This window comes from Sarcophilus harrisii, chromosome 2 (assembly GCF_902635505.1).
Source record: "Sarcophilus harrisii chromosome 2, mSarHar1.11, whole genome shotgun sequence".
In the NCBI taxonomy this organism is placed as follows: domain Eukaryota; kingdom Metazoa; phylum Chordata; class Mammalia; order Dasyuromorphia; family Dasyuridae; genus Sarcophilus; species Sarcophilus harrisii.
Genome location: NC_045427.1, coordinates 492,478,824 through 492,500,680, shown reverse-complemented (window position 1 = coordinate 492,500,680; position 21,857 = coordinate 492,478,824). Strand labels below are relative to the sequence as shown.

General features: G+C 34.6%; 2 gene segments (V, D, J or C); both read right to left on the bottom strand.

Moving 5' to 3' along the window:
* Positions 1 to 9,882: 9,882 nt before the first annotated feature.
* LOC116421173 lies at positions 9,883 to 11,362 on the bottom strand. The segment is given in 2 exon segments: positions 9,883 to 11,029; positions 11,188 to 11,362. Coding segments are annotated over 2 exon segments (438 nt in total).
* A 5,834-nt stretch (positions 11,363 to 17,196) lies between these two features.
* LOC116421014 lies at positions 17,197 to 17,893 on the bottom strand. The segment is given in 2 exon segments: positions 17,197 to 17,573; positions 17,774 to 17,893. Coding segments are annotated over 2 exon segments (426 nt in total).
* Between the last annotated feature and the right edge of the window lie 3,964 nt (positions 17,894 to 21,857).

Here is a 21,857-nt window from a genome sequence, read left to right as displayed (position 1 = left end):
TAAAGTGATCTCCTCTAAAGAACCTTCGTCTTCCCTGTTCCCATAATGTGTTTCAAGGGTGGGGTTCTTTTTTTGCCAGTTCATTTTTTAAAAAATAAGATGCATTAGTGTAAGCACCTGTAATCGTGAGATGAGGAAATGGTGCCTTAAGTTTCCATTCAGCTCTTTCCATTGAACACAAACCCCCAACCAAGATCCACCCTCCTGCAAGTGCCCAGAGCCAACAGTCTCCCTGCCATGCTGCTTCTGCATTCACCAGGTGCTGATTCTTTTTAGTCCAGGGTTGAGTCTCAACAGCACAGCTAGACCTGGTGTTCCCAATCAGCTGAGGTTCCCTCAGTCTTCCCAGACTCAGACCCTGACTCCACAAACCATTGAGAACATGAAGGTATCTATGGCTCCTGCAGAGACTCCAAGCCAAACCCAGTTAGCCCAAGGGGTCCCCATGTGGTGTTTCTGAGAAGCTATCCTGAAGGTGTTTGCACTTCAGACAATCCCAGACTGGGATCTTTCTTCAAATCTCCTTGGGTTGCAACAGGAAGAACCCTATTCTACTCCAAGTCTTCTTGATTTTTCGTCAGTCTATGTTCATCCTGAGGAGCAAATTTGTTCTATTTGTGGGGGAAATCGGGAGAGCCTGAAATTTACCAACTTATCCCACCATCTTCCCAGAATGCTCCTCCAGCACAAATTCTTTCTCAAAAGTCAAGAACCATTAAACACGGGGAACAGGAAACTCATTTTAGAGAGAAATTTACTATAAATGAAAAAGCAACAGCTCATTATGAGAGAGGAAATCATTCTTGTATCAATGTCAAGTAAGAAAGATATAGATGAAAAGATAGAGTATGCAATTAAAATAGACCCACCTGATTCATTTAAACGAGCTATTAAAATACATGCCTTTATGCCATGAATGTTTACTAAAAGAGAGAAGGGAAGCACTGGACATGGTTAACACCAAACCCAAACTGACTGTATCTTAACAGAAATGAAATTACTTTTTAATTATGTAGGAGTAGTGTGATAATCAGTTCTCTATGAAGAGATAGACCATCACATAGTCAAATTCCATGGCCAATGTTTTTAAAAAGATAAATATTTAATCTAACAAATCAACTCAACAAATACTTATTAAGTCCTTCCTATGTAATTGGCACCATGCTAGGTGCTAGGGATACAAAGACAGAAATGAACCAGTTCCTACCTTGGAAGCTACATTTCACTGAAGAAAATAATATTAATAATAAATTGATTTTATAGAATACTTTAAGTTTTGCAATATGCATTCCATATATTAATTCATTATTGTCACAACATAGATGCTATTATTGCCCCTGTTTCATAAATTACTAGATTAGGTGACTTAACCAAAGTCACACAAGTAGCAATACCAGAGACAATATTTGATTTCATCTTCCTGATTTCAGGTCCAAGACTCTATTCATTACACCATCTAGCTGCTTCTTGAGGGTATACAATATACAAATTAGTATTATACAAGAAAAATTAAAGACAGAATATTAAATAAAGGCAGCAGAAAGAGACAATCAAGGGAGGTTTGTGTAGAAGGTGACACATAAAATCTGAACAGCAGATAATTCAGTCCAGCTGTAACAAAATATACATAAGTGGAAGAAGTATGGGAAAAGGCTAGAAAAGTAGGTAGAAGCCAGATTGCAGAAGGCATTAAATAAGGGCCAATGAGTTTTGTATTTTATAGTCAAGGCAAAGAGGAACCATTGAGAGATTTTTCTAGTTTAACTTCCATCATTCTTGCATCAATTTGTACAAATCTCATATTTGTATGAATCTTTCATTTTCTTTATTGCCTTTTGTTTTTTTTTCTGGACCTGTGGTTTAATTAGTGTAAGAACCTACCAATGAGGTAGCTCCCTCTATTAATGCCTATCATCATTTACTCTGTAATTTATAGTCTTAGAAAGTGCTTGAGGGGCACTGAAAAATTAAGTGACTTGCCCAGAGTCATATAGTCAGCATGAGACAAGTGGGACAGAGGTAGGATTAACTTTAAGGCTAGTTGTCTATCCCTTAAATCATACTGATTTGTCATTTCTTATTCTAAAATAATATTACATATATGTAATCAAGCAATCAAAAGGTACCTATTATGTGCCAAATATTAAGCTAAATACCAAGAATACAAAAAGAGGCAAAAGACCCTCAAACTCAAAATCTAATGGAAGAGCTCATAATCTAATACATAATAGTTTGTCAGACATTTATCAGATTATGAGTCTCTAAATTGACTCCAGTTCTTTTCTAATTAAAAATGTTTTTTTTTTGTTACATATTAGACCTTTATTTCTGTCTTTGCAGTATAGGCACACAATATTTTAGTGGCAGTACCCAAGTCTCTTGACTCCATGTATGTGTGTGCCTATATGTGTATGTATGTATGCGTATATGTGTGTTTTTACACACATATACGCATACATACATACACACACATCCTGACTATCTAAAGATATGACTCATCCAATAGCCTGAGTTATTTATGTTCTCACTATCAAATAAGGTTATCCCTTGGCTTAGGGCCCCTGGTTAGTGATCTGCCTGTAGGCTTATGTGCAGATTGGAAATATCTAGGGAAAGATCATGTGTCACTTATACTGCAAAAGGATGTTGCCTATTCTCCAACCCTTGAGGCTTGCATGTGCAGGAAGCTATGTTTGATAGTAGTATTGAGTGTAACTATAAATCTTCCATTCATTCTCTCTCTCATTTAAATTCATTAACATCAGGGGCTGAAGCCCTTTCCCAGGCTTTTGTTTATATCATTGATAATTTCTGGTATCATAGAATAAATACATTTCAAACTGCAGCTCTCATTTTCTTGGACTCTCAGGAAAGGAGGTCTCTGATCCGCAGGATCTTGGCCACTCATCCCTGTTCAAAAAGAAAATGTTAGAGACAAGATATGAGTCAATCAGCCAGAATCCTCCAGAATTGATATTTATCTTCCACAGGCTCTATGGGAAATCCCAAAATAATCACTACTATCTTCACCACTCCCACAACCATCCCAGATGAAAAAGACTTAAGTTGCTGTTTCTTCTCTCCCAGCCTTGTAGAAAATGTTCCCTCTTCTCACAGCATATCTGAAACTACAGGATCAACAGTGAAACTCCTGGGACATTCTCCATTTGATTTTCTCCCATCCAGATGGAAGATTGTGTTCTGGCTCCTCTCTTATGAATAGAACCTTCTAAGCCTTCCAATTTCAAAGAAATTATCTTTCTTTTCTGAGTGCTCTTCTATTTCTAAGAAGACAAGGTTTTATCGAACTGCTGCCAACCAATTAAATGCAGTCTCCACTCTCTTTGTGTCATGTACAACCACAACCATCCTATCCAGTCCAGATTCAGTTTCTCAGTCTCTGAAGAGAAATGGAAACACTGCCATCTTGTGATAGTATCTTAGAATGTGAACACCTACAGTTTTCCTGATTGATTAGACATGCATTTCATTACAAAATTTGCAAGTGTTGCAGAAGTCTATCATCAAGTTAGAATTCAAAATGAGTAACGAATCTTCCTATAATTCTAGAGATGTTTCAATTTTTTTGTCTCTCTTGATCCATGGAGCCCTACAAAAATCTCTGGAATTCTTCACTTATTGCTGGATATTTTGAGACTTATTCAGCACTGGGGCAACATGGATCCTGTTTTGCCCCCAGCACAATCTCTCCCTCTTAAATAAAATACTAAAAACTCTTTAATCTCTATCTTGCCTCAGTTTCTCCAGCATTACAAGTTTATCCTTTAAATTATATATATATATATATATATACTTTTTTCCCTATTTACCTTTCTAGCTTCTCTTGAATCTACAATTTAATTATAGATTAAATTTTCTGTTTAATACTGGTTTTTTTCACTAGAAATGATTAAAAGTCTCTTACTTCATTGAAGCTCCATTGACTCCCCTGAAAGATGATGCTGAGTCTCACTGGGTAATTTGCCTAGATCCTTTGCCTTCTGGAATATGGTATTCCAGGCCCTCCAGACCTTTATTGTAGAAACTGCAATTTGGTAGTTCTCACTGTTGCTCCTTGATATTTGAATTGTTTTTGTCTGACAGCTTGCTGTATTTTTTCCTTGAGATTATAGTTCTGGAATTTCAAAACTTGGGGTTTTCTTTCTTTCAATGAATATTTCCCCTCTGTTTCTAGAATATTGGAACAGTTTTCCTTAATGATCTCTTGAAGAATGATATCCAGGCTCTTTTTTTGCTCATAGCCTTCAGGTAGGTCAATAATTTCTAAATTGTCTCTTCTGGATCTATTTTCTAAGCCAGCTGTTTTTCCAATGAGGCATTTCACATTTTCTTCCATTTGTTCATTCTTTTTAGTTTGTTTGACTGATTTTTCCTATCTCATAGAGTCGTTAGCTTTCATTTGCCCTGTTCTAGTCTTTAATGTGTGATTTTCTTTAGTTAGCTTTTGTATCTCTTTTTCCATTTGGTTAATTTTTACTATTTAAGGAGTTGTTTTCTTCAGAAATTTTTTTTCCTTCTTTTTCCAAGCTGTTGACTCTTTCATGCATAACTCTCATTTCCTTTCTCATTTTTCTTCTATCTCTCTTATTTGTCTTTTATGAGCACTTCCAAGAAGACTTTTTGGGTTTGAGATCAATTCATATCACTCTTTGAGATTTCTTCTGTGGACATTTTGTCCTCATCTGAGTTTATGTTTCGGTCTGTCCTGTAGCTTTGTATGGTCAAGGTTTTTTCTGTTTCTTGCTTATTTTCTTTCCTTTTCTTTTGGTATATCCTTTGTTTTACTTTGGTTATTGAGCTCTGTTTCTGGGGCAAAGGGGATACTATCCCAAGCTTCCTCTGCAGCACTGGACCTTGGCTTTGAACACAAGGGCCTCTTGTATTTGCAAGGGGTAGCTTTGCCTGCTCTTTTCAGTAAACATTCTGGTTTCCCAGAATTTGTCTTCTGAGGTGAGACTGAAAGTTGCCCCATTGATTTGTTCTTCTACTGATCCAGGACTGAGAGTCTTAGTTGCTGATTTGCTGTGATTAAGACCTTCTCACTGGCTTTCCTAGAGTCTATCTGAACTGGGCTGAACACTATTTTCACCCCAGTGAGACTGAGCTTTCCTGAGCTTTTTTCAATCTATTTTGAGCTGGAGAGTGGTTTCATTCTGTCAGACTGTGTTCAGAGGCTTGATGTCATCAAGAGGAAAATCTACAGGCTCATAAAAAGTTAGAGGAGAGCTCAGAGGTCATTTAATCCAACAACCTCATTTTACAGAAGAAAAAACTGAGATTTAGAGAGGTTACATATTTTTTGCTTATCTTACCACATTTTCTTGGGAGATCAATGATTCTTACATACTTCTTAGGACCTTTTTCCAGATTAATAGTATTTTATTGTAAAGATTTCATGTGTTCTTCCCATTTTATTGTCCTTTGACTTAAATAATTCTCATCATTGAATTTTGTATATCCATCTATATCATTCTTTTTTTCAAGATATATATGCTTTGCTAATGTTTCCACATTCTATTCTAAGCCATAGACTCTCATTTCAAGTTTTTCTTTTGGGGCTCTTATATTTTACTTAAAGCACTTACTCAAGATCACATATGTAATAAGTGGAAGTTACAAGCTTAAAACTGAGATCCCATTACTCCACATTTATCAAAAAAAATAGCACTTTTTACTCCTTTTAGGATGATATAAGGAAAAATATTCTAACAGTTAAAAATGTGCAAAAGTATATTGAACTGCCTTAAGAGATGGTGGGTTTCTCCTTCTTACAAGTCTTTAAGCAGATATTGGATGACCGCTTATTAATGATTCCATGAAGAGATTCTTGGTCAAAAATAGTTAAAGAAGAATAGTCTCTAAGGTAGCTTCCAAATCTAAGATTCTGTGATTCCACTTATCTCACCTATGAACAATTCTGTACATTGCTAACACATTGGAGAGTACCACTTGCAAGTGATACAGAGCAGTTAAAACTATGCAATAATTGATGTGAAGTTCTGATATGGGGTCCTTGGTGAAAATGTTTATTCTAGGTGGTATCTGAGGATGGAAAGAATAGCCCTCAAGGACACCATACCTCTCTGATTTGTATCCCTTGGCCACAAGTGCAAAACAGTATTGAGAGTCTTAAGTCTATTATGCAAGGCTATAAATTTAGGGCTGTGAATGAGAAGGAAGAAATTAGATCCCAATTTTTCCACTTATACATTCATGGACTTATGAACTCCACCCACCCACCCAAAGACCACAAAATGGAGGCAGATACACCTAAAGCAACACAATGTGAGGATAATAGTCAACAAGAATTTAATAAATGTTAACTCTGTACTAAGCATTGTGCTGTATCTGCAGATGCAGACAAAAATGAAACAGTCCCTACTGTGATGAAACTTATGTTCTAACAGGTAAAACAACATATACACACATAAGTAAATATAAAATACAGGAGACAGAGACCAGATCTGTTATTTAATTGGGAACTTCAAATGAGAAAACTTTCTGTAAATGCCGATTGACACCTTCTCTGAAATGTCAGAGTTAGAGAATTGTCCAGAACATTGAGATGTTAAATGACAGCAAGCCTGTGTCAGAGTTAGGAGTTAAATCTTTTTGGTTCAAAAATTGTCTTTTTATACATTAAAATGCCATGTGTACAAAATATAAATGCAAAGTAATTTTAGGGAAGCACTGATAGCTAAGAAAATCAGGAAAGGCCCCATGTAGCAAATGTGTTACAACTACTACCCAGAATCTAGATTATTCTTCCTCTTTTCTGAAGGAATAGAGCTAAAGAATTTTGAAGGAATTCTAATAGGTGATAAGAAGTGAAGAGAGATGCTTTCTCAGGCATAGAGAATGTATAAGAACATATTGATGAAAAATTAAATGTTGTATGAAAAGAATATAGGGCCAGTTCAACTGGAATATAAAATATTTGAAAAGAAGCAATATGTAATTAGCCAAGAATGGAATGGCATCAGATTCTAAAGGATTTAAATGCCAAAGATTTATTTTATTCTAGAGAACACAGGAATTCACTGAAACTTTTTGAGAAAAAGGGGGCACAATTGGATCTGTGTTTTAGGAATATTACTTTGGTAATTACGTAGAAGCTGAACGGAAAGGGAAAAGACTTAAAACTGGGAGATCAATTTAGACACTATTGCCATAGTTGAGGCAAAAAGTAATAAGTACCTGAATCAGGATGATGGTCATGTGTGGAGGAGCAATATCTAGTGAGGTCCCTGCCATGTAGACAAGGTCACTTTTCCTCTAAAAGGTAATTAATCTGTCCTTGAGATTTAATTAGTCATAAAGATTAAGACTAGAACCATTGGTATAGTTTCCTCATTGCCTAAACACAAAAGACTATCTTTTGTGATCTAATGGATTCCTCAGTATTAACACACTTCTTACCAGGCATAGTACTCTGGAAAATATGGAAGAAGGGAAGCTTCACAAAACTGAATTAATATTGTATTACTGTTCTATCTCTTTTCCAAATTGTTATTAAGCAAACCTCTTTTTATTAAGTGTTAAATGGTCTAAATTTTTCATTTTATTTCAATCTGATTTCAATTTGATTTCAAGCCTGACGCACAAGACTGGCCTAAGCTGGGCCTAATTCAGAATACCATGAGAGTAGAGAAAAAATGATGAAGGCATGAGTTACCAAATGATTTGATGAGAAGACGAAGTCAGTGATGATTCTAAGATTGTAAATGTACTAACTAGAAGGTTAGGAGTGCCCTTGATAGAAATAGGAAAATACAGAATCGAAGCAAAGTTTGGGGAAAAGATAATATTCTTTTCTGGACATAAAGGTGCCTATGTGGCATCCATTGGGAAACATTTAATGAGCCGATAGTGATTCAGGTCTGGGTCTCAGGGGAAAGACTAGGTGTCTCTATTAAAATCTTGAAGTCTTCATAAAGAATGAGAATTGAACCTTTGATGGGCTGATGGAAGAGAACACTTACATCTTCTACTGGGAAAAAAGAGCATCAAAAAAGAAAATGATCCAAGACAATTATAGAGGGGATCATAAATGATAATCCATCAAAGAAATTGAGAAAAAGCAAACAGATAAGAAAAGAATGAGAACAACAACAACAAAAAGACAAGAGAGTAACCACAGGGAAATATGATTCACAGTAACAAGTATTGCAGAGAAGTCAAGAAAATTGGGAACTGAGAAAAAAATACTGGATTGGGCAAATTAGAGATCATAGGTAAATTAGAGATATCAGTTTCAGTTGAGTGATGAAATCAAAACCCAAATGATTGAGAAGTGAATGAAATCAGAAGAAGTAAAAGCAACAAATGTAGATGAGAAGAAATAGAAGAATACTTTGAAGGAATGGTAGTCAAGTGAAAATTTGTACATTTGTAGAAAATAGGGAAGAAACTTTGCAGACAAGAAGAGACTGAAAATTGGAGAGAGAAATAGAATGATTGTAGGGACAATCTGCTGAGACAGAAAGATATGTGGTCAAAGATACAATAGAGGGGATTGACATAATGAAAAAAAGACTAATTTTTCATCAGAAATCAAAATACAAGAGGAGAGAATGGAAGATAGTGACATGGAATTATGAAGTATATGGTAAGAGAGAAGAAGGATCTCACTGTGAATGATCAAAGAGAAAAAGAAAAGAAAAAGGTGACATCAAATGAGTACATGATTTAGACATAAAAAGTAATATCATAAGCAAATTAAGGGATAACTGAATAGTTTGCTTCTCACATCTATGGATATGTGATGGATTTATAAACAAACAAGAAATTAAGAACATTACTAGATATGAAATGGATAATTTTGATTACATTAAATCAATTTTTGCACAAACAAAACCAATGCAGCCACAATTTAGAAAGAAAACAGAAAACTGGGGGGAAATATTTACAGCATTTTTCTGATATTTTTTCAAATATATTGAGAAGTGGGCCAAATTATTAAGAATACAAGTCATTCTCTAAATGATAGATGGTCCTAGGCTATGAACAGGCAGTTTGCATATGAAGAAATCAAAGCTATCTATATTCATGTGGGAAAATGCTCTAAATTATTATTGATTAGAAAAATGCAAATTAAAATAATTCTGAGGCATTACCTCATAACTATCAAATTGACCAATATGACAGAAAAGGAGAATGACAAATGCTGGAATGGATGTGAGAAAATAGGAATTGTTGGTGGGAGTGTGAACTGGTCCAACCATTCTGGAGAACAATTTGGAACTATACTCAAAGGGAAATAAAACTGTGTGTACCCTCTGATACAATAATACTACAACTCTTCTCTCAAGTATTTATAACAACTCTTTTTGTAGGAACAAAGAAATTGACATTGCGGGGGTACCTATCAATTGATCAATGGCTAAACAAGTTGTGATATATGATTGTGATGGAATTTTATTGTGCTATAAAAAATGATGAGTAGGATGATTTCAGAAAAACTTGAAAGTCGTATGTGAACTAATATAAAGCAAAGTGAGCAGAACCAGGAGAAAATTGTGCAAAGTAATAGCAATATCAAAAATGATCAGCTGTGAATGGCTTAGCTATTCATAGTGGTACAAAGATCCAAGGATCCAAGAAAGTACTAATAAAAAAAATGTTATCCATCTTCAGAGAAAGAAACAAAGGCATTTGAATGCAAATTTAGGCATACTATTTTTATTTTCTTAATTTTTTGGTCTTTTTTCATAATATGACTAATATGGAAATATATTTTGCATGACTTCATATTTATAACTTATGTGAACAAAGGAAAAGAATTTGAATCTAAAAATTAAAAAAAATAGAATGTTAAAAAAATTTACATGTAATTAGAAAAAAATTGTTTTTACATCTTATTTTACATCTTATAGTACTTGTATTTTCCCAACCTTCTACTCTACTCTCCACTTCATGAACTGCTGAAAGTGCTATTAATAGTTGCTAGAAGTCATACAACTGTGCTGACTGGGTCCACTGCAAATTTGTGCTATCTAATATCATCTGGGCCTTGATTACCACAAGGCAATCCTTTTATTTTTCTCTAAATGAATCTGTTTTGCAATCCCCACAATAGATATTTCTCTTCCCTCCTTGAGCTTTCTCACACCACACCTTTCACCTTCCTCTCAGGAGCATCCTTTCCTTTGTTTCCCATTGTAAGGGGGAAGGAACAGTCTCTATACAGGTCAGTATGTAAACTTATCTTATAGTACCAAGGAATAGTTTGTAGAAGGAGGAAAATAATTGACATCATGACTTCATTCTCAAAATTGAAAGATTTGATTAGGTCATAGAAAGACAACACAGATTAATGGGAAAAGCCCAAAACTTGAAACCATAAAACCTAAGTCTAAATCCTACCTCTGTGATTCTATGACCTTGGATAAATCACTCAGTTTGCTCATCTATATAGTGGTGTGGTTGGCATGGATAAATTCTAAATTCCCTTCCAGTTCTGGATGTATAATATTATGTTGGCTTGTTCCCCTTAAGTAACCATTCTTCAAAGCACCTGAATGTCCTTAAGCCATTTTTAAACTCATATGGCACCTTCAGAGTTCTTTTTAATTATTTCCCTTTACAATCAGAACTTTTTATTTAGTAAATTTTATTTAGTTACGTTCTCAACTTTGTGTTCCTTGCCTGATGGAAAACTGAGAGTGTAACCCAGCTGCAGGGTTTGTGCACTGACTGCAGGTGCCCAAGAAGCACTGTGCTCTTACTGCACAGAAGTAGATGCCTGAGTCTATAGGCTGGGAGGCTGAGATGTGAAGAGAGAATTGTTTGGCCCCTTTGTTAATACTGATTGTGAATCGTCCTTCCTTTACATCACTTTTTAAATAGGCTGCTATCCGCAAAACAGGGCCTTCTCCAGGATACTGCTGATACCACAAAAAGTAATCAGCAATACTGTCCGTGTAATTGCAGTCAAGAGTGGCACTCTTTCCTTCTTGGATGCTCAGGAATGGAAGTGCCTGCTCTACCTTCTGCTGGCAGGTCACGCCTGTGTAAAAAGAGACATGGGGCATTCATTCTCTAATCATCATTCTCTAAAATTTATTTCCCACAGTTCCCAGTGGAAAACCCAGAAGTTCTAGACTAGATCATTCTTAAGAAGATTGTCCCTAAGGGATCCCCTTTCCAATAAACGCCCCAACTCACAGTCCAGTTGAAGCCACAGGATCATCACAGAGATGCTCAGAGGAAAAATGCTCTCCATTCTTTGTTCCCTTCAGAATCACTGATACTGTGTAGCTGCTGTCCAGGGATTCCCCAACAACAGTAGCTGGCATATTCTGAGTAGTACTGTTTCTTCTCTTACTTGAACACAAACATATACACACAGTGAGCTTTCAACCAGTACGAAATAAGTTTCATACCTAACAACACCCACAACAATCCCCTCCAAAGTTAACTATGATGATTAGGGTCTTTCTCAAGAAATAGAAACATTGCCATCTTCAGGCCATTTAGTCAATTACTGAGGAAAATATGTCAAACAATTAAAGCAAGGGGATGGGGATCTTGGAAACAAACTTCTCTGAAAAGTGTTTCATTTCCAAGGTATACGAGGAATTGATTCAAAATATAAGAAATGGAACTATTGTCTAACTGATGAATACTCAATATTTAATAGGCAATTTTAAAGGAAAGATACCCAATCTATTCATATAGCCATATGAAAAAAAGTTCCAAATCATGAATACAGAAATAAAAATTAAAAGTTTTTAAAATTTCACTTTATATCCACCAACAAACTCACAAAAAATAAAATGATAAATGTTTGAGGGGTTGAAGGAAAATAAGTACTTCATGAAGCTATGAATTGGTCCAGATATTCTGGGAAACAAATTTTTATAGCTTTTTATTGACAGAACCCATGCCTGGGTAATTTTTTACAACAGTGTTCCTTGCACTCACTTCTGTTTCGACTTTTCCCTTCCCTCCCTCTACCCCCTTTCCTAGATGGCAGGCAGTCTTATACATGTTAAATATGTTAAAGTATATCTGGAAAACAGTTTGGAATTACATCCAAAAGGTTGTTAAATTTTGCATGCCCTTTGTTCCAGAAATATAAGACTTAAAACCTAAAAAAGAGCAAAGGCAGAAAAAAAAATTACAGGTATAACAATATGTATAGCGGCTATTTTGGAAGTGGTAAAAACTGGAAGCTAAGAAAATACTCATCATTTGGGGAATGGGTTTGCAAATTATGGTCTATAGAGGTAATGAAACACTATTCTGCTGGAAGAAATGAAAAAAGAGATGATTTCAGAGAGATGTGAGAATAGTTATCAGGATGAACATAGTGTGAAGTGAGTAAAACCAGAACAATTCATTTTTGTTATTGTTTGGTCTTTTCAGTCATGCTTGATTCTTCATGATCCTATTTAATTCCTTCATGATGTTAATATTGCAAAAATGAATGCATCTGAAAGACTTTAAAAGTCTTCTCAATGAAATGATCAAATATGATTCTGGAAGATCAATAAAGAAGAACCTCATGGCAAAGAGATGATATAGTAAAATGAAAAATGAGAAATGCAGTTTTAAATGTGGTCAACATACTTAGGTTATTTAATAAAAAGATTCTGTACTTCTTTTTCTTTCTTTTCAGTGAATGAAGGGAAGTGGAAGAAAGAAAATATGAAGGCTTAATCATTGGGGGAAAAATATGTTTTTCCATTAAAAAAAAAAGGAAAGAAAGAAAATGTGCCCTCTGTTCTCTGTTCATCATATGCCAGAAGGGTTGGGGCGGGTCAAATGACCACTTTTGATACCTTCTAAATATAGGAGAAGAGTAAATAAGAGTCCTGCTTGCTCTCTCATGAGAAGAGTCTTAATGGGAAGAAGTTCATGACAATTGCTTAATTAGGAGATGAGGCTTCTTTGAAGAAGAACCTCTGCGTCCAAATACAGTTGGATGTCAAGTACAAAGGCAATTATGAAGTCCTATAACATGATCTATATTAACATATTATCTTTCTGTGCTTCAGTGATCTTACCCATTTGGGGAAATAAACACCCATCTGGGTGTTTATACAATAAAACCTTATTTCCAATTTCATTTCCATTAAGTTTTCAGAAGACTAAGGAGTCTATTTATTAGACTAGCTTGATTAAAAAAACTCTGACCTAGTCTCTGAGATTTTCCCCACTTTGAGAAGTGACCAATTATGGCTGAAATATTCCCAACTTGTACTAAAAAAAATCACAAAGGGAAAATAAAATTTATTTATTTATTTATTTTTAAATAATAACTTTTTATTTTCAAAACATATGCCCAGATAGTTTTCAAAAAACCCTTGCAAAACCTTATGTTCCAAATTTTTCTCCCTCCTTCCCACCACCTCCACTTCTAGGCAGCAAGTAATCCAATATATGTTAAACATGTACATTTCTTCCACACATACTTCCACATCTATCAGCTGCACAAGAAAAATCACATCAAAAAAGGAAAAAATGATAAAGAAAACAACAAAAGGGTGAAAATACCATTTTGATCTACATTCTGTCCCCATAGTCTTCTTTCTGGATTAAGATAGCTCTCTTGGAGACTCTCTTGGAATTGGTCTGAATCAACTCATAGTTGAAAAAAGCCACATCCATCAGAAGTAATTATCACATAATCTTGTTTTTGTTGTGTACGATGTTGGTTCTACTCACTTCACTTAGCATTAGTTCATGTAAATCTCTCCAGGCCTTTCTGAAATCATTCTGATGGTCATATCTTATAAAATAATATCCCATAACATTCATGTACCATAACTTATTCATCTATTCCCCAACTGATGAGCATCCACTCAGTTTCCAGTTTCTTGCCACTACAAAAAGAGCTGCTACATTTTTGTACATGTAGGTCCTTTTCCCTTGCTATGATATCTTTGAGATACAGGCCCACTAGAGACTGGATCAAAAGGTATGTGCAGTTTGATAGCCCTTTGTACATAGTTCCAAATTGCTCTTCAAAATTGTTGACTCCGTTCACAATTCCACTAATACTATATTAATGTCCATATTTCTCACATCCATTCCAACATTTATTATTATCTTTTCCTGTCATCTTAGCCAATTTGAGAGGTATGTAGTGGTACTTCAGAGTTATTTTAATTTGCATTTCTCTGATCAATAGTGATTTAGAACATTTTTTCATATAACCAGAAATGGTTTTAATTTCTTTAGCTAAAAATTGTCTGTTCATATCCTTTCTCCATTTATCAACTGGAAAATGACTTTTATTCTTATAAATTTGAGTCAATTTTCTATATATTTTAGAAATGAGGCCTTTATCAGAATCGTTGCATGTAAAAGAAAATTTCCCAATTTTCTGCTTCCTTTATAATCTTGTCTGCATTGGCTTTGTTTGTACAAAATCTTTTTAATTTAATATAATCGGAATCATCCATTTTGTATTTCATAATGTTCTCTAGTTCTTCTTTGGTCATAAATTCCTTCCTTTTCCACAGATGTGAGAGGCAGATTATCCTTTGTTCTTCTAATTTGCTTATAGTGTGACTCTTTATGTCTAAATCATGAACCTATTTCAACCTTAATGTTGATAAATGGTGTTAGCTATTGGTCATTGCCTAGTTTCTGCCATATTATTTTCCAATTGCGAAAATAGAATTTAGTGGATATCAATTAAGAAGCACATATTAAGTGCTCTCTACATAGTGAGAATTAATTGTTAAATACTAGGGATACAAAGAAAAGGCAAAAAGAGTTCCTGCCTACTAAGAAAGTACTATATAGATATATATAGGCAACAGTGGATAGAATGTGGGATCTATAGTAGGAAAGATCTGAATTCAAATCCATCCTATGATACATACAAGCTGTGTGATACTGGATAAGTCACTTGACATCTCTCACTCTCAGTTTTTTCATCTGTAAAATAAATTGAGATCACATTTGTGAAGAATTTCATAAACTTTGAAGCACTATATAAATCCTAATGAATAATGACAAAGACAATATATACAGAAATAGGCACCTAGAAGACCAATACAGAATACAAGGCAGACTTAGAAGGAAAGTACCGATAGTTGAAAAGGATGGGAGCAGAGCAGAAACTGTAAGAATAGTTTAGTAATAAGAAATTAATGAGTCAGAAACTGAGATTATTAATTAGTGATGTAATAAAAAATTATGGTTTTCCTTTTATCTTACTATGTATCATCAACCCTATCCAAAAGAAACAAGACAGTCTCTTTGTTGTCATTGATTTTGATACAATGGGTAATATTTTTTCAGCTACTGATAAGCTAAGTAGTCCACAGACAAAAAGATTCTTATTACTTTGTATCTACCATATGACCCACATTTTATGAAGTAGTCTATATTTCAAGACATGAAAATGTGCCTTTCTAATAGGGATTACAAGGGAAGCTCTTGATTAGTTTGAATTATCCAATATCCGGTGTCAGCAGGGATACCTACTATGGAACTGACACGCAAAAGAGACCCACTTAACTCATTAGAGACCTTACCTTCCTTTTTACAATGTGAGGAGGATACCAGTAGAGCAACATAATTCCTCATTCTCACCATTTTCTTGTGAAACAAATTTCTTGGTCATGTCCTTTCCTCCTATTCTTCTTCAGGGTTCCTTATTATGTCTTGCAGCTTCTTCACCCAACACAAATCCATTGCCTTCTGGGTAGAACTCTTCTTCAGTTTTTTAAAGATATATTATTACCATATAATAAAATAAGTAAGATGTTAATATTGAAAAGATAAACTTTTGGTTTCATGAGAGGCTTTGGATCAACAAAATAGCTTTGAAACTTCCTCAAAGAATTTCAGTCTCTCACTCCCTCCTCCTTCTCAGCTCTAAACCCAAATCACATCCATATGTACTATTTTTTCCAGATCTCCTTATAGATGAACAATTTTCATAGAGTATACATAAAAATGCATGTTTAAACCTAATCAGCACATCTCTTCATCTAATTCATTTTCCTTGCATGAATTCCATTGAGGAATAATTCTTGATCTTATAGAAGTTTCTGTGTATCTTAGATATTTGATGGAAAGATTTTTTCCCTCAATCAACATTTTGCTTTTTAAATCCTAGCTATATTCATTTGACTTGTGCAAAAACTTTCAATTTCATGACACTAAATTTCTGTTTTATCTCTCATGATCAATCCTCTCCTTACTTACAGTTTTGAAAGATAATGCCATCCATCTTCTATCAAGAATTGTAAGGAAACCTAGGCATCCCCTTATTTTACAGATGAGTAAATCAAGTCTCAGTTCTAAAACCCAGACTGGCCCACATAGGGAGAAAGTCAGAAATTGTACCTGAATACAGGTTCCCTAAAACTGAGGTGAATATACATATAAAGTGCTATCCAGATGAAAGAGATGTTATAGAAGTAGAATCGACAAGAGGGAAGCTGATTTAGATGTGAAATTTGAGAGATGGATTTGAGAGATGACTCCAAAGGTATAAACCTGAGTGATGAAAGGATAGTGAGGACATAAAATGGAAAAGTTTGAGGGTAGGATGTGTTTGGGTCATGAAATAAAATTAGAATTATAATAAATAATATGTGTAAATAAATATATAATATAATAAATTCATAATAAAATAAATAATAAAACTAGGTGTAGAACTCAAGTTTATTTTTTGACATATTAAGATTGAGATTGTCTACAGGACAGATAGATGAATGTATTCAATAATAAAGTAATACGGGATTGGAGTTTGGGGCAAGGGGAGAACTTGGATATGTAGAAACAATCAATGGACTACTGTCTACCATCACAAAGATAGTAAATTTCACAGTTAGGACTCAAAGATAGGAATCCAGTATGAGTTTCTGTGCATTCTTAGCCAATCTGGAATCTCAACTCAATCAGCAAGTAAAAAAGAAAGGGTGTGTTTGTTTGAGTTTGTGTATGTATGCATGCATATGTATGCATATGTGTGTGTAAGTTTAATTTTAGCCAAATATTCCATATTATTTTATATGGAGCAGAAGATTTAAGGATAAGAATGTTTTTGAGCAGCTTGGCTTCTAAATTTTGTTCACTTTAATAAGGAAGAAGTCATTTTTTAAAAAAATAAATTGGATTTATTTGTGATATATTTACCCTGTATTTTGGGGTATTCTGCCACAGTCTCTGTCTCTCTGTATGGGTTTACACATCTGACACTTGGGTCTATGCTGCAGGTGGGAAAGACCTACACAGCATTGGTATTTTTGTATTGGCTCTTCTTATCACTTCCATCACTGTGAGTGTTATGAAAGCACAGAAATACGTGGCTGAGTCCCCTAGCTGAGAAGCTGAGATGGTGAGATTGATGAACTTCTCAGCTTTCTGGAAGTTCACTGAATAACGGTCCTTCCACAGGTTCTTTTGGCTGTAGGAATCCTGTCGAATAAGAAGCAGCATTGCCCCAAAATCATGCTGTTTGTACCAAAACAAAGAATAACTAGGGTCACTGGTTTCATACTTGCAATTCAGAGTCACATTCTTCCCTTCCTGTCCAGACATTGTTGATGGTTCTTGGGTGACCTTCTGAGCTGTGCTTGTTCCTGAAGGAAAGAGAAGACAGAAAAGATTGAAACTCTAACATTATAGATTGAAAGTATGTCAAGAACATCCCAGTTTAAGAAATTGTAATCTCTTTCCACTCAGCTTGTCTGAAATCTTTAACACATAAAATCAGTTCTTCATATATCTAATTCCTGATCCTTGAAAAGTAGTTCAGTCCCCATGTTCAAGTGGTTCTCACCAAAGAAGATGTAGACCACAATTGGCCACAGCAAATTTTGAAGCAACATGTTGGATAAAATATCTCTGATTCTACCATGAAGCCTACAACTCAGTCCTACTCTGTCTGACAGCCCCAATATAGATGTACTGCTGTTCTCGAACAGGAAATAGGGTTCCTGGGTGGGTCATGATTGCATTCATAGTACCACACTTTTCTATACATAGATTGAAAAGTGTAGCCAAACCTAACTCTCCATTCAGTCTCATTATCTTTCCTTAGTAATTAAATTGAATAGTATATTTATTTGTCAATATATAGCAATAAACTCTAATATTGAAGAGGTTGTTGTAAGGGCAGATATTGATAAATCAGCCAATGGAAAATATATACAGTCATTTTCATCTCTGATAAAACTGGGGAACTATTATAGAATATATCATCACTAAAACCATAAACAGTAGCACCGCTACCCCATTTCCTTGAGATACAATACTGAGACACTTTTTGAATAGCATAATCTATGGTGAAGATTATTCACATTCCCAAATCTGCCAAATCATTTCAAATTTAAATAACAAAGAATTCTAGTGTTACAAAAAACCAAGGCTTCAGCTACATAGAGATCTATCAAGTGATATCAAATGAGGCCTCTTGACTCCAAAATCTGGCATATTGGTTATTTTATTCTATTTTGTTTGTGCCTATATTCTTGTTAACTTGTAGTCACAATAAAATGTAGCTTTTTAGAATGTATTTATTTATCTTTATAAATACTCTGTCCCTCTCATTCTCTCCTATTGAACAAATAGGGGAGAGGGAGGGAGCAGGAAGGGAAGGAGAGACAGACAGACAGACAGAGACAGAGACAGACAGAGAAGATAATACCCTTAATAAAAGCATGTATTGTTGAGTAAAACAGATTACTACATTAACCACACCCCAAAAACATAGGCCTCTCTTGCATTTTCAAATCATCATCTCTTTAAAAGATGAAAGGCATGCTTCATCTTTAGGTTCTGCAATCATGTATTATCATTGTTCTAAGAATTCGAAAGACTTTCAAAATTGTTTTTCTCCATAAGATAGTTGCCAGAGTATAAATTGTTCTCTTTCTATATCACTTCATAGAAGTTTTCAGGGAAACTCTCTGAAACTGTCCACTTTGTCATTACTTATGGCACAACAATGTATTATTTCACACTATAATTTGTTAAACCATTTACACCTAGGGGAACATTTTTGTAATGAAGCTTGGATACTATGCAAAAATTGCTATAAAAATAATTCCACATACAGGTCTCTTTTTTATCTTTCTTTAATCTGTCTAGAGATATGCCCAGTTGTGGCATAGTTGAGACAAAAATTATATATGCTTTAGTAATATAGTTTCAAACTGCATTTCAGAAGGGTTAGACCAATTCATAATTCCACTAACAGTGCAGTATTATATTTACTTCTCCTAGTACTTGTTATTTTCCTTTTTAATCATCTTTGTCAGTCTTATTAGTATTAAATGGATCCTCAAAGTTGTTTTAATTCACATTTCTAGATTATTTGTGAGTTATCATATTTTACTAATAGCTTGAATTTCTTCTTTGAAAATTTCCTATTCATATCCTGTGATCATTTCTCTATTGGGGAATGGCTCTTACTTTTATAAATTTGAATTCGTTTCTTACTTAACTTGTATATAAGGTATTTATCAGAGAAATTTATTGCAAAGATTTTCCCCCAGTTGTTTCAGTTCGTAATGTATAGTGGATTTTTAAAAATTATTTCTTCTTTCATTATACTAAGACATTCAGGAATTTCTCTTTGAAAGAAGAAGAGGAAGAAGAAGGAGGAAAAAGAAGAGGAGGAGGAAAAAAGGAAGGAAGGGAGGGAGGAAGGAAGGAGGGAAGGAAAGAAGGAAGGAGGGAAGGAAGGAAGGAAGGAAAGGAGGAAGGAAGGAAGGAAGGAAGGAAGGAAGGAAGGAAGGAAGGAAGGAAGGAAGGAAGGAAGGAAGAGAAAAGAAAAGAAAAATTGCAAAATCCTGCCACTCAGTGAAGGTATCTGGAGCATAACTCATGATTATAGCTCTATAGCTATAATTGTGCCTATATTCTTGTATATAGGCTATAGCTATAGCATAGCTATAGGCATTACAAGAGTCTAAATTTTGTGTCTCAATAGTACAGCTGACTGAATCTCATTGTACTTTATTGGGTGCAACAATTTTCCTTCAATTTCTTTTATTTAAATATGGATGCCTTTTCATAATGGAATCATCATCCAACTTTGCATTTCCACTTATATAGGCCCTTAATAAATGTTTGTTGGATTAAATTGTCATTCATAATAGACAAGGTCTCTCTCAGGAAAATGATGTGTTTCTACTGCTGTCAATGATGTCAATTTCTATTGCTGACCATGCGATCAAAATTCTAGAGAAATTCTCAGAGATTATGTTGGTTCTATGAGACCAACACCTTTAGGACATCTGTGTGTCACTAGTATATTGGAGACAAGAAGAGAGTTTCTATTTGCCCAGGTTGATGCCAATATTTTTTTTCTCATTGATATTATTAGTATTTCCAGAACTATGATAAATAGTAACAGAAAAAGGAATATTTTTATACCTGTATTTATTAGGAAATAGTGTTTTCTTCTATTCCAGTGTTTTCCCATTGCATATAATGCTAATCTTTGTTTTCAGATAAATGGGTTTTTGTAATATCTTTAAAAGTTTTATTAGTGTACTTTCTAATTTTTCTGTACACAAGTGTTATACTTTAACAAAGAATTTTTCTGCATCTGCTGCTATAATCATATGGCTTAGGATATTTTTATTATAAAATGATTAAACTGTTTTCTTAATATTGAAACATCTTTGCATCCTTTAAGTAAATCCAACTTGATCATAGTGAATAATTTTTAAGTTATACTGCTATATTCCCAGGGTATTATTTAAATTTATAAAACATATATGAATTGGTGATATTGGTCTATTATTCTCTTTCTTTACTTTATCCCTTCCTCTATGAAGTATTGAGAGTTTACATGTCTCATTACTCAAAAACAAATATTCTATCTGATATAGTCCACATAATTTTGATCTTTACCCATAATATATGTTGAAATATTGAAAGAAATAAGGAAAAGTTGAGATAATAGTCCATCTGAGTTGAGAAGAAATAGATTTGGAAACAAGATGGGTTTCTATGCAGAGAGATTTATTGGTTGGACTGTACCCTTGAGGGTTTGGTGAGGGGATTCACCTCTGCTATTAGTCCTTTACGAGGGGAGAGCATTCTCCGCACAATTTCAGAGGGAATAAGAAGACCTTATATAGGATGTAATGATGACTAGAGTACATTCAGAATGGAAACTGTGCGTATTTATTCCAATCCAAAGGGTGTTGCTTGTTTGAAAGGCAGAGACTTTGATAGGAGATGAGAACCTAGATTCCAAGTGATTTATTTAACCTATAAAACTTCACTATGAAGATGACAAGATCCCTGGAGTTTTCTTTGTTGTTACAATATTCTTTATCCTTATAATTATTGGAGTTTGAACTTCATGTTTCATTTTACAAACATCTAGCACTCCCTGGAAACATTTACTCTAGGAGGCAGAAAAGGCACACTCACTGAGGACAGAGTGACTTCAAGAATAAAACTTGGTTTTCTTTATGCTTTTCCCTTACACATCCCCCCAACATTTCTAAGAAACTGGAAACCCCCAGTGTCTCTGGGACTCTGAAGCAGCAAATGCAGGAGTTTCATCCAACTCCCTAAGATTGTACTCAGAACAGAGAACTGACTGGAGAGACAATGAAATTCCGCTTTCCTGAGGCTGAAGGACTCTTGACCCCTCTCATTTCTATCAGAAATTGCTTATCTCCTATGACACCTATAACTGTACCATTCAATACATAGTAGTATACAACTAAGTTCCCAGCTTAGACAGAAACTTTCTTCAGCTGGAAGAAACTCTTGCTCTTAAGGTGATTGACTTGGAAATCTTTGCTGTCCCTTCTTTGCTTTTCTTCCACATTTTTCATAAGCAGTTTTAAACCTTCATTGGAATAATGGACATAACAAAAAAAAATAGAAAGAAAACT